The sequence below is a fragment of the Mus caroli genome, unplaced genomic scaffold (assembly GCF_978045245.1).
Source record: "Mus caroli unplaced genomic scaffold, Mus_caroli_1 scaffold_7, whole genome shotgun sequence".
In the NCBI taxonomy this organism is placed as follows: Eukaryota; Metazoa; Chordata; class Mammalia; order Rodentia; family Muridae; genus Mus; species Mus caroli.
The window spans coordinates 77,640,644-77,653,889 of record NW_028227262.1 but is presented as its reverse complement, the minus strand read 5'-3'; the positions used below and the strand labels follow the sequence as shown (position 1 = coordinate 77,653,889).

Sequence of the window (13,246 nt, the reverse complement as noted above, 5' to 3'; positions counted from 1 at the left end):
AGAACAAGAAACCCAATAATTTGCAAAGCAAGCTTCCTTTCTACTTTAGTATACTAGGATATTTGTTCCTTCTATACAAAAAAGACCAAATCTGAGACAGAGGTGGCTAGCCTTGATGTTCAGAACTACACAGGTATGTTCAAATGATCTGCAATGTCTCAGGTTATCGAGCTGAGAAGTCTTTCATGAGTGGAACTAGACTCTGGGATGACACATTATTACTCTGGGTGGGTCTGATCCACGACTGCCTGAAAACCAGCCTGAAAGTCTTCAGGGTAGGGCACGTCCACATTAAATGTGCAGACCATTCCTACCTAGATCTAAAGTCACTGCTTTCTCCATCTCATTAAAAATGTACCTATCTCCTAAAGGTATGCATACAAGATAAAAACATCAGAACCAATAAAACCATGAAGCTGTCTTAAACTTCCTTAAAAACTACTTTCCTGCTATCTGAGAAGGGAACTTGGCATTCCCCAAATGAAGGATGGAGTTCACTCAATCTGCATCTGAAAGCATACCTGGAAGGCATCATGTCTCTGAAGTCTTCTCCTGGCGGCCAGTCCTTAAGTTTCAACACCATTGGTTCTTTTTCTTTGTCGTTTTTCAAACGGTCTGGAGAGATTAAACAGAATAAAGGAATTGTTATTCATAATTCAGAAACAAAAAAGGACAAGTTAGTTAATATCTTAATATTGCAAATAAAGTATTTTATCTGAACCTTTTCTTGTTTTGTTTTGTTTTGTTTTTCGGTTTTTCAAGACAGGGTTTCTCTGTGTAGCCCTGGCTGTCCCGGAGCTCACTTTGTAGACCAGGCTGGCCTTGAACTCAGAAATCTGCCTGCCTCTGCCTCCCAAGTGCTGGGATTAAAGGCATGCAACACCACTCCTGGCTTATCTGAACCTTTTCAAAATAAAAAAAAATTTACTTGGCATACAAACCCTATTTCACTATTCCTGCCAATTGCCAACTCTTATTTTTATGGCCACAAGAAATAAAGCTGTATCTTAGAGAAAGCAAAATAAAGACTGTTCTTGTTTTTGAACACACAAAGCTTGTTGCTGGACTGACTTTGCCTTCCTCGTAGTTTTGTGAAAGTATCAGTAGTCACTCACTGCCCACTGCCAGTGTCATTCACTGCCATCTCCCCTCAGCAACAAAACTCTCAGGGGCTCAAACTCAATGAAATAGAAAGGACTTGTTTTGCTCTGATAGAGTTTGAGAGCACCTCCTATTCTGTACAGGGACTAAGATGGACCATCTGTGCCCTCTTCCCTATACCCTCACCTTCTGAACTCTACAGATCCGGATTACTCAGAACTATTCTTACAAGAAATACACCACTTCAAAAGCATAAACTTTGTACAAACAAAACAAAAAAAAAAGACAGTTCCTCTTGAAGCCCTGAATCTTTACGCTCCTGCTATTCTTGTGTCCACTTTACAGAGCTTTAACCCCCTTGAGAAGCCTTTAATACATACTTGGAACATCTTCAAATCCATCCCAGAAGTCTCCTACTGTGGCTCCAGTGATGATTTCATTGGTCCTACAATTGACTAGGTCCACTTCCTGCTCGCCAAACTCTTTTCTGAAGGACTCAGGTTTCCAGAGTTCAGTGTTTAATTTATGATGCACGCCCGACACCATCACTGGCTAAAGGAAGGAGGAGGAGATTAAGTCTGACCTCTATCTATTAGTTCTTCCCCTCTTCAAGCAGCTGGTTCTCAGTCTCGGCTGGTGAAATGACAGCTAAGTTCTCTAAGCATCCACAGTGGCTATATCTTCATTATTCACCTGCTACACACTTTGCTCTCCTGCTTGATTATTGAGTTGCTAGAGAAGAGACCATTCTTCTGATGCCCGCCTAGGCACGGTATCAGGCGAGGAGTGTATGAACCTGACATATAGGCCAACAAGTGTTACCCACAAGGCCATGAACACTGTGAATGGATCAACCACAACTGAAGAGCCAACAGTGCTACTCCTGACAGCAGGTATCATAGGGGATGGCACACCAATTTCAAGATGGCACCACATGGCTGTGACCCATGCAGAACCTTCAGAGCATAGGGTTTTTTCTTTTGTATTTTTCTTTTACATTTGTTTTTATTTATGTGTATACCCGTGTGCCTCTGTGCATGTCTTGCCATCTGTGTTCAGGTGTACTTGGAAGCTAGAAGATGGTGTTAGATATACTAAACATGGAGATGTAATAGGCAGTAGCAATACAAACATGGATTCTGGGAACCAACTCAGGTCCTCTGCAAGAGCAGCAGGCGTTCTTAACCACTGAGTTACCTTACCAGCCCCTGGCACAGGTTTTAATCCTTAAAAGTGGGATATGTGATTTGTTTTTAAATTGCATTTTGCCAAATCCCTCAAATCCCAACAGTGTCTTAGTCACTTTCACTTCTTCAGTTGAGGTTGACCACAAAAGATAACTCAGGCCTGTCTCGCTCATCAAACCCCAACAAATAGCTGCCTGAAAGCACTCAAATTCTGAGTGGGAAAAAGTATAGATGACTCAGTTTATACAAAGTAAGCTACAGCCAGACAGTGCTAATACATCTACCCCAAACAGACAATACCAACCCAGGAGGAGAGTAAATAAGCAACACCAGGGAGTCCGCAAAGGAGTAGACAGGAGAGGGGACAGAGGCCTGCATTACCTGCCCTTGTTTCCAGCATTCCCTAAAAACATTCCAATTGCTCTTATTGTTGGGGTCTTGCAAGCACAGCAGGCGGTTGTCACACAGCCAGTAGTGAGGAGTGTCAAAGCCAAGAATGCTAGGCTTGATTGTCAGTCCTTGAGGCCTCTTGGATGAATCAGAAGAAGTCTTGTTTTGCACCAAAGAGGCAAAGATGTCATCAAGAATTTTGGGTGTGTTTTTCAATCCATTTTCTGTCTGAATTTAATAAAAAACACAAAACTTACATATGCTACTCTCTACTATTGAAAAAACCCATCTCTATAACTGTATGATGTGCACACATCACATCGAATTTCCACAAGAGACCAAATTAGAAAAGCCACAACTGAAGAAGTGAAAGTGACTAAGACACTGTTGGGATTTGAGGGATTTGGCAAAATGCAATTTAAAAACAGGTAAAGAGGTGAGTCCTCAAGCTAGACACTCTCAGGGTTAACAAAGTGAAAACCAGGAAAAAATTTTGTAGCTGGAAGACGATAGTGTCCCAACCCATTCCTATGAGCCCATGAAGCACCCACAATGACACATGATTCATGTCATTTTCTCTACTCAGCTTCATAAGGGGTACAAGTAATAAAATGAGCACATACCTTTGCTGTGGATGAATTCAAAAGATTTCTAAGGAAACCTGAATTATTGTTGCTCACAGGTGTCAAGATGGTGCTGTTAAAAGTATGGAGGACTGTGCTGGGCTTGTTCAGAGGGGGCAAGGGTGGAAGGCATTTGATTTCATTCTTTAAAATTGGCATAGTCAGCTGTTTTTCTAAAACAAAATAAAAACATTCAGATGTGCATTTAAGGCAAATTACTTATTAGTTTCTATTAGCAGAATAACTTCAGGGTGTAGCTTTCTTCTTGTAACCAACCAACCAACCAACCAACCAGCCAACCAACCAAAACCAACCCTAGAAGAATAAAAACTAATGGTGTGTGTTAGGTCAGAGTTCCTAGTTGATGTTCTACAACAGTATCAAATACCCAGGTGAAACCAGAAAAGAGTATAGTATTTTCTATTCCTATTTTATGGATGTGGGTGTCTTGCCTGTATGTATGTCTGATGCCCGTGAAGGCTAGAAGGAGGTATTGGATCCCCTAACACTGACATTCCAGATTTGTGAGCTGCCGCATGAATGCTAGGAATTGAACCTAGGTCCTATGAAAAGGCAGCAAGTGATCTGAAACCCTGAGCCATCTCTCTAGCACTGCAAATAGTACTTTAAAATGTATTTATTATTGTGTCAGCACTCCTAGTAGAGTGCTTAGAAGGAAAAGCACCTCTATCTTACTCCCAATACAGAGTGAAGCGCTTAAGACAGTTTCAAAACAAGTTATGCCAAGTGTAGTGGTGTTCTCATGTGTCCTAGCTACTCAGGAGGCTGATACAGGATCAACTAAGCTCAGACTAAACCGGACAATAACTCAACCCCAAATAGAATGTCTGCTGTGAGTGCTTTTGCAGGAGAAGGAGAAACCCTTAACGCTGTCCCCTTCTAGTCTTAATTTCAGAGTCTGATGTATACAAATACCCAGAGTTAAACCTCACAGGTTCTCCATCTCATCACGGTACTTTCCTCTCTAACTTTTACATATTTAGTTATATGTACATATCTGAGGATGGTCATTCTTACAAATCCTTGATGGATTCATATCTCATTAAGGCTTTTTTTTTTTAAGACAAGGTTTTCTCTGTATAGTCCTACCTATCCTGGAACTCACTCTGTAGTCCAGGCTGGTTTCAAACTCACAGAGATCCACCAGCCTCTGCCTCTCGAGTGCTGGGATTCAAGGCATGCACCACCATCATGAGGCTGATTCAGAACAATTTTAAGATGTCTGCACAAAACAACTGACTTTCGATTTTTCTCTTTCTAGAAAGCAAAATGACCTAAATTCTTGTCTAACTTTATCTGATCCCAAAGTCCAGCTGTTGTAGGAGAAGGATGCAAGAGAAGACAGTACACTGAGACCAGACAAGACAGGACAGCAGCAAGTAAACAAACACTTGAAACAAGTCCAACAACTCAGGTCCAGGGACACAGAACACAGAAGGAAGAGGGAGCACAAAAAAACCTAAGAACCAGAAAATATGGAGAAGGCCTACGAAATGTCATCTACCTACCACTTGGCATGGACATCAATCCTAGCCTTTTCTCCTACTGGAAATGGGCACACACATCAGGCCACATAACAATTAGCTATGGGTGGGATGTGTGTGTGTGTGGTGGCTCACAGGGCTCTGATACTCAGTGATGAACTAGTGATTCACTCAGTGATTCTAGAGCAACCACTGGAAGAGCCCGCCAGGTTCTAACAGCTGGTTTCAAACCAAGACTGTAGAGGACACAAAACAGAAAGTCACTGAAAGAAATGAGTAGGGAAGAGGCAGGACTGCCAAGGAGGGAGATAAAAAAGGGGAAAGGAACCAGAATGTGCTATTTTTGTATACGCTGTCAGTAGTACTACTAAGAATTCTCATCACCACCTCTCACCAAACATGATTTCAACTTCACTTAGGTTGTATGAGGAGGTGACAGTCCCTTCTCAGGGGTTTGTACCTGAATGACAGCAGGGAACACTTCCTGTGTCACAGCAAGCTTACCGAGAAGTCTACAGTGAATGTGCTCCAGTCCTCAGGAGGGAGGGAGACACTCACCCTTATTCTCCTTGTTGACATTCCCACTGGTAAGGTCAGCTAGCCAGTTTAAAGGTGAAGTGTTGGTGGGACAGGTGGGCTTCACGCTGCTGGCTGGCTTGGAGGCTGCTTCCCCGCACACAGTAACTGGCTCCAAAACAGGGGAACTTTGCTGGACCATGGTCCCAAGAGTTGGTTTTTCTCCAGACAAGGATGTCTGTAAATGTAAAAGGAGAATTAGGTATAAGCTGAAGACTGACATTTTCTTTCTTCCCTGAAAGCCTGCCAGTAAAATACAAAGCTAACACAAAGTCACATAATAGCCCCAGTTGTGACTATAATAATCCTCTGGTGTAACACAGAACAAAGATAAGACAGAGATTTTAATTTTTAGCTTATGAGTATTACTAATGAAAACAAAAGACATAGTAATGATCGTACTTTGGTATTGCCCTCACGTATCAGCCAGGAATACACATATCACTACAGCCCCAAACACCAAGTGGCTTTAAAGTGATTGACTGATTGATCTGTGTCTACTTTCAAACATACTAAGAAGTCACAAATAAAGCACACAAAATGGCATGACGAGGGAGAGGGGATGAACTGCAGCACGCATGAATGAAGCCTCTCCCAGACTGAGCGCTGTCTGTGTTTCTTTCCAACACAGCAACAGAAGCCCTTGGGTTTGTTGAGAAACAGATGAAATCATAAGGACAGTCAACTAAGCTCTAGCAGCAGTACCTGTCTCAGGTCTTCCTTTAAGGCTGGTTTTGAGAAGAGCTTGAACTGCCTGTTGGAGCAGGGACAATTGGCCTTTATGCCCCATTTTGCTCTGACAGAATGCACAATGTCTCCAACATCGTAGAGGGCTAAAACAGAGGACAGAGTCAAGTGCTAAAGACAGCTACCATGTACAGTCTCAACACAGAAGATGTTCCCACAGGGATGTTTTTCTCAGCAGCAAGATGGTCTGGTCCATCCTTCCTTTTTATCCCTCCTTCCTGAAATGGACACTTCCTTTCCTTCTACTATGTAGTCCCTGAGAGCTTTAAAAGTGCAGGGATATTATTTAACGTGTTTCTTGAGTACGTTTAGGAAAATACTGAAAGTAATCAGGCAATTAGACTACACAAAGTAAAAGCAAGCTAAAGCCCCTGTAAGTTACCCAAGACAAGTGGCTGGAGGTGTGGGGGCGGTGATCCCTGCCTCATAGAAAATACCTTTGCCAGGAATAATCTGTGTGGGCATCAGGTTCTCAGGCTCATGTATCTGACTCTTCACACACCTTATCCAAGAGAAAGTCTTGTAGGCAGCACCTGTAAGTAATGGACTTGTGGTAACTGTTTTCCATGAGCCTTAAAACCCCAGTGCTTCAGAAACCATCAACCACAAACCGACAAAAGACTTAAGTCCAGTGTACCGGGGTGGAGGATATTCAAGTTCTCACTCACCCTGTTGGCAATTCTTCCTCTTCATCCGGTAGCAATCTACACATACTCCAAACCCACACCGAGGGCACACCCAGTGCAGGTTGAAAATGGTTGTGTCACACACATCACACATTTCTCTAACTCCTTTGACAGCTCGTTTCCAAGCAACCTGTCCTGCAAAAATCAATAAGCCATTTAGGCCTGAGGTACAGAGGGTTTCTGAAACCAAACATAGGTGGGAGTATGAGACTTCCCGTGCTTAGAGTTCCCACTTAGTCTGTCCACTTTACCACAGACGCTTCGGCCCCATGAAGCTCTGCTGTCCCTCAGCATACCTGCCCACGTGTGTAAGCAGCACCAAGCACTCACACTCTGTTCTTCCTCCTGGAGGAAGTGACTTCGTAAGCAGCAGGTGCAGAGCTGGGACTCAGCCACAGGTATCCTCACCACAGTTCCAGCCTCACCAATTCTTTTAGAATCTCAAGGCTGCATGGGCTACACTTTCTCCAAGGTGTACAATGTATTATTCAAACTGCAAACCAATCATCAGCATTTTCACAGATGCCCTAAATTCACAAAGACTAAAAGGTCCTGAAGGGAACACTGTATTAAGTTACTGTAGGGTATAAAGTACCAAGGTCATGTCCTTCACTTGTCAGAAACCTTATTATGCCACGGCCACAACTGACATTTGCTGATACACAGGACTGATCCACACTAACTCAAATATCCAGCAAAATGAGAAACAACCCAGGACTCCACAAAGCCACATTTTCCATTCCAGGAGCCAAAACCACATTGACTGGAGGAAGGGGTTTCATGACTACGCATACCAATTGGAAGCCCCTCCCCCAAAAAGGAAGGAGTGTAATAAGATGACCATATCAAGTATCAGAAAGCTTCCTTCCAGGAGTAGGAACAAGGGAACACAGGTGTGAATGGCAGGAGGTCAAGTCGGTGTCCACTGGTTCAACACTGTTGCATTCTTGTTCCACAGAGACATTTTTTTCCTAACCAAGACTGTGGTGAATTCTTGCCAGGCACAATATCAAGAACTTGGGGCATTTTATGAGGTTTTATGAACTCTGTCCTATTTGTTTGTATTAGAGTGTTTTGTTAGGAAATATTTAGACTTCCTAGCAACTACTTACTAGAGAATAAGGCCTGTGGTGAATACCTGCTCTTACTGCCTTCTTGGTAGGATGATCTCTTTCATTATCATCCATGGTATTTCATTTCCTTCTCTAATGCAACCAGCTTCTTATGTAACAGAACAGGATGATCATAAAACCAAGAAAGAAAAATCTACCACAAAGAGAAAATTCCTTAATTATACTCTTAAAAGACAACTACCTGTACTTTTTTCTGTACGGGAAAACAAAAAGCAACAATAACAACAAAAAAGAAAAACTCCAGCATCACTTCCTTAGAACCTAAAGCGGGTCTGACTTATCAGGAAGAAGGCAGCCAACACATTTCAAACAAGTGCCTATGCACTGCGTCAAATGCAGCCTGGCACAGAGCAGCAACTGTAATCAAGTTTCTTTACATGCGCCACCTTTACCCAGATCTATGTCGGAAGAAAGCCACCAGCGTAATGGGAAGCTTGTGTCACTCATTCTATCCAGAGCAGAGAGGGAGTTGAAACACACCTCTGACTTCTGAACACATCAAGAGAAGCATAATTCTAAAGCTGCCCCCTACCCCCTTCAAAATAACTCCAGCAGCTCCTGGAGTTTCTAATCCCCAGAAACATGTCTGGATTCCATTGTTGAAATCTAAGAAGTAGGTCAGGAGAGATGGTTTGTCCTCATCTGTCAAGAGTACTTTCTGCTCTCGTAAAGAACTGATCACTCCCTCACATCCTCTTCTTTAGTTCCTCTCACTTCACAAGGAATCCCACTGTGGCTTTCATGTCACTTTTTTTCAACTTAAGGTCTGCATGTAAGAGAAAACCTGATTTTTTTTCTTGATGTTTGCAATTTTATAGAGAAACATATATTTCTATTGTGCTGTTTAAAGAGATTCATTTTATTCAAATTCATTTGTCTAGAGTGAAGCAACTTTGTTTTCTGTTTTGTTGAGACATGAATAAATTCTGTGCTGAGTATAAATTAAGGTTACACAGTACAGTTTCAGTTCCTAGCATTTAGTGCATATAGGTTTAGCCCAACACCCACATGGAGGCTTACAGCCATCTAACATCACAGTTCCAGGAGTTATTCCAGCCTCTATGAGCACTAGGGACATATGCAATGCATTTCCATACATGTAGGCAAAACCAATCATACACAAAATAAAAATATATAAATCTTCTTAAAAGTCTTGAGAAAGAAATGACAGGATCCACATTTATCAAAAGTATTTTGTGCCAGAGCTAGCTTCAATTGTTTATCGCAACCAAAATTCTTCAAGAATAGTGTAGACACTGCCATTCAAACATACTTGGTTATTCAAAATTCAAAATGACAGACACAGGAGTCCCATGGTGCTTTTAGCTGGGCATCTCATTTCTCCAGAGCATGTACAAAGAGAAAAAGGTGTTATCCTTCCAGACACTATCTTGTGATGATGCAAAGGCAGCCCATCTCTTATGTCACAAAAACTGACTCTGGTAGCTTACTAGGCTTCCTGATAGTGAAGGAGTGCCCCTAAAGAGTAGAGAGCATAGTCTCAAACTAAGGTAGCAGCTGCAGCTATCCTTTCAAACCAGGATGTGGGAAGAACTGACTCAATCTAAGCTGGTTCCATTCAAATGCCTGGAATCTAGCCCGACATTGTGGGACTCAGGGTATGCCTAGCTGGTCTTACCGTCTTTAATATGTACCACGAATTAAGAATCTTTTGTTGTAATCAACCCGAGGTCTGATCCCAGCTTCTGGTGAGCCTATATGTCTGGTAAGGCTGTGCAAATGCAACTAACACCTCACATTGACCCTTCAAACCAAAAGACCTCTTCCACAGCAAACTCTAGACAGAACATCTCAGAAGAAACCTATTATAAAAGGAAAACTGCAATGTCATGGTAGCATCCAACTAGACTGTTGGTGAAAATAAAATACAGGCAACTTAGGTGTCAGAAAGAAACACAGGTCAAGTAGGACTCACACATCCTGCCCCCTAAGAGATGCTCTTACTGTGTGGCTCAATAGTTGACATAGCTTCCTTCTCAGAAATCACCATTTGACAGAAGTGGTCTCCAATATTGGCCAGGATATATTTTGCTGTGTCCAAATCAGTCCCCACAACATTTTTGGTCAAAGGCAGCCACAAGCCAATCGCTTCACTGTCGTACTTGTTTGGTGTTAAGAAGCCTTCTACCCGCAACACACCATGTTTGTTGAACTGTAATCTGGAAGTGGGAAAACAACAAGATTGATTAATAACTTCTAATTACCACATAAATATTATTTCAGCCAACAAATCCTGTCCTGTTTTTCTGTACTCTCCATGGCTAATGGCAGACAATGACTTGCTAGTCACTTGGAAGGATTTAAAAAACCTAAGTAAAACAAACAATAATCAGTTTTTCTCTTAAAACGCAGGCTAGGTAGGGTATGAGAGAGATGCGTATTTTGTACTTGACTCAAGTTTACCATGTAACCTCCATAGACAATCTCTCCTAGAACTGGATCTTGACAGCAAAGACAGTAACAAGTAAAAATAAGTAAACCAACAACCACAGAAAGTGAGAAGCACTGCAGCTAGGACCTCGCAGATTTGAAGGGGTCTACTGTCCACACATACCCTCGAGGCTCATTAGAGCGTGAGCATCTAAGTCTTTCCAAAGGAAATGTTAAGATGAAACTCAGAACCTAAAAAACAGACAGGCAGGCTGAACATTCTCAAAACGCACTCTTAATATGTGGAAGGTTTGAGAAGCTATAGACTAGTTTTGAATGTTTTTTTAAAAAGATTTATTTATTATTATATCTAAGTACACTGTAGCTGTCTTCAGATGCACCAGAAGAGGACGGATGGTTGTGAGCTACCATGTGGTTGCTGGGAATTGAACTCAGGACCTTCGGAAGAGCAGTTGGTGCTCTTAACCACTGAGCCATCTCTCCAGCCCAGTTTTGAATATTTTTAAAACCTAACATTTTACTTGAAGCTGGAAGCATTAAGTTGATATAAAACACAGAAGTGTGATCTAAATGGCCTGTTCATTTAATCTAGCTCAGCAGTAATTTTCAACTTACATCTAAAACTATATTTTAAATTAGATTAATAGACAAAGACAACGAGAAGAGACAAGAGCACCCCTTGCTGAACATGAAATCCCTTGCTATCGAAAAAAACTGTACTATGTAAGCTTTGCTTATATGCAGAACATTGTGTCTCAAAACAGAAAGCAAAGTTGCTTCACTTTAGACAAAGGATTGGAATGAGTCTTTATTTTTTAAACAACACAATAAAAACATGCAAGTTTCTCTATAAAATTGCAAACATTAAAAAAAAAAAAAAAAAGGCCAGCCAAAAAAGGATTCTTTGTGAAGTGGGAGGGACTAAATAAAGGGAAATGAGAGAGGGACCAGGAGAAAACCAGAGCATTTTTACACTAGTATGATAAGGTCATCATAAATTCATGTGCTTGTACAGTGGGAATATACACTAATGGGAAAAGTAAGATAATATGATTGGTAGAGTAAGAGACATCAATCGGAAGAGAGGGTTAAGAGGACTTTAAAACTTAAATTATAAATAGCTGTCGGCTATTAGATACTGATATATTGTCTATACTCCTAGGGCAATTAATTTTTCTGACACTTCTGTTATAAAACTGTCATTCTAGTGAAGTTGTGTAAATTATTTTTAATTGTTAACAATCTGTGTGAGGAGAACATTGACAACATACTGGTTTGGGAAAAGCAGCAATTTTATTTCTTTTTGTTTACTTTTTTCCCATTTTTTATTAGATTTTTCTTCATTTACGTTTCAAATGCTATCCCGAAAGTCCCTTATACCCTCCCCCCCGCCCTGCTCCCCAACCCACCCACTCCCACTTCCTGGCCCTCCATTCCCCTGTACTGGGGCTTATGATCTTCCCAAGACGAAGGGCCTCTCCTCCCATTGATGGCCGACTAGGCCATCCTCTGCTACATATGCAACGAGAGACACAGTTCTATTCTTTTTGTCTACTTTTTAAACATCAGTTTATTAATGATTTATTTCTTCTGGTTACTCTAGGGTTCACTGAAGCAAGCAGTGACCGTGTCTACTTTATCTCACTGGAGTACTGACAAATGTACTTAATAATTGTAATTAATCTAATTTAAATAGGAGTGCAACACACAAAGAGAAAAGTCAACAAATAACAATGTGAACAAATTTGAATGGAAGAAAATCAAAAAGAAAACAAGAAATTATACACACGCCCCTCCGTGAGGGCAAAAGAGCACCCTTTATGCAGGGCAGTCTGGCAGGAGAGCCTTAGCATACACCTGACCCAGCAATGCTACTGCTAGACATCCCATCAGAATACAGGGTCAGAGATGTGTGCAACAAGCTGATCACCTGAGACACAGTGCTATAGAATAATTCTAATGCATACGGTACAGAAATCCAAAGTATTTGCAGAGGATGGATACTCCTTCTTATACTTTGGTGAAGATTCAAAACAGCTTATACAATACACCAATTAAGTGTGCCCACACAAACTTCCTGACCAAAACACTAAAATTACCTGTGTATTTTTCTATGAAAACTATCTGAAAAGTTTGCACTTTTAATATGTTTTTTGCTATATATATATATATATATATAAAAAGGAGTTGGGGATTTAGCTTAGTATATATAAAGAGGGCTGGGGATTTAGCTCAGTATATAAATACATATAAAGAGGGCTGGGATTTAAATTAGTTTGTAGAATGATTAGGTTTAGCATGCACTAGATTCTCTTCTCAGCACCTTATTAAGTCAAGTGTGGTTTCACATGCCTGTAAATCCTAGGACGCTGGAACTGGAGATAGAAAGATTGGGAGTTTGAGGTCATCCTTGGCTATACACAGTTTGAGGCTAGCCTGGGGTGTATGAGAAAAAGCATAAAAGAATAAGATACAGAAAAGTCTACATTATCAAACACAAAAAAATATAATTTCTATATTCTAGATGTCCTGTTGAGAAAAAAAAGTATGCAGAGACCAGACTACCTTAGTCTTTCCTAACAAATGTCTTACCTCCTGAAGTGGAAAAAGCGACAAAACACAGGAGAGTCCTTCTGCTGGTCCTTATCCTTGCGCAGGCTGTCTAGTCGACACTCCCGACACTTGGGCAGCTGTGCCACGATGTTAACACAGGAGTCATCCTGAACAAAGGCCTCTCCACTCTGCTGCAGCTTCCTGACTTTATCTGGGTCTGTCAAAACTGACTTCCGGGCTGGGGCTAGGAAAGCAAGAAAATGGAAATAAAATTTTCACATCTCTGAATAGAACATCAATATTTGGCTTAATTCTAGGAAAGTAAAAGTCAAC

The 13,246-nt window shown here is 41.2% G+C and overlaps 1 protein-coding gene across 4 annotated transcripts in view; it reads right to left on the bottom strand.

The window, feature by feature from the left end:
- Kdm3a (lysine demethylase 3A) overlaps positions 1-13,246 on the bottom strand; it is a 43,772-nt gene that overhangs the window by 5,159 nt on the left and 25,367 nt on the right. For all 4 annotated transcript variants that reach the window (XM_085840537.1, XM_021164263.3, XM_029478437.2 and 1 more), the window contains 10 exons: positions 12,953-13,157; positions 9,914-10,128; positions 6,798-6,950; positions 6,567-6,662; positions 6,088-6,215; positions 5,365-5,560; positions 3,302-3,474; positions 2,670-2,906; positions 1,482-1,653; positions 522-615 (listed from right to left, as the gene is read on the bottom strand). In XM_085840537.1, the coding sequence (XP_085696663.1) occupies positions 522-615; positions 1,482-1,653; positions 2,670-2,906; positions 3,302-3,474; positions 5,365-5,560; positions 6,088-6,215; positions 6,567-6,662; positions 6,798-6,950; positions 9,914-10,128; positions 12,953-13,157 (1,669 nt within the window). The remainder of the gene's footprint in view (positions 1-521; positions 616-1,481; positions 1,654-2,669; positions 2,907-3,301; positions 3,475-5,364; positions 5,561-6,087; positions 6,216-6,566; positions 6,663-6,797; positions 6,951-9,913; positions 10,129-12,952; positions 13,158-13,246) is intronic.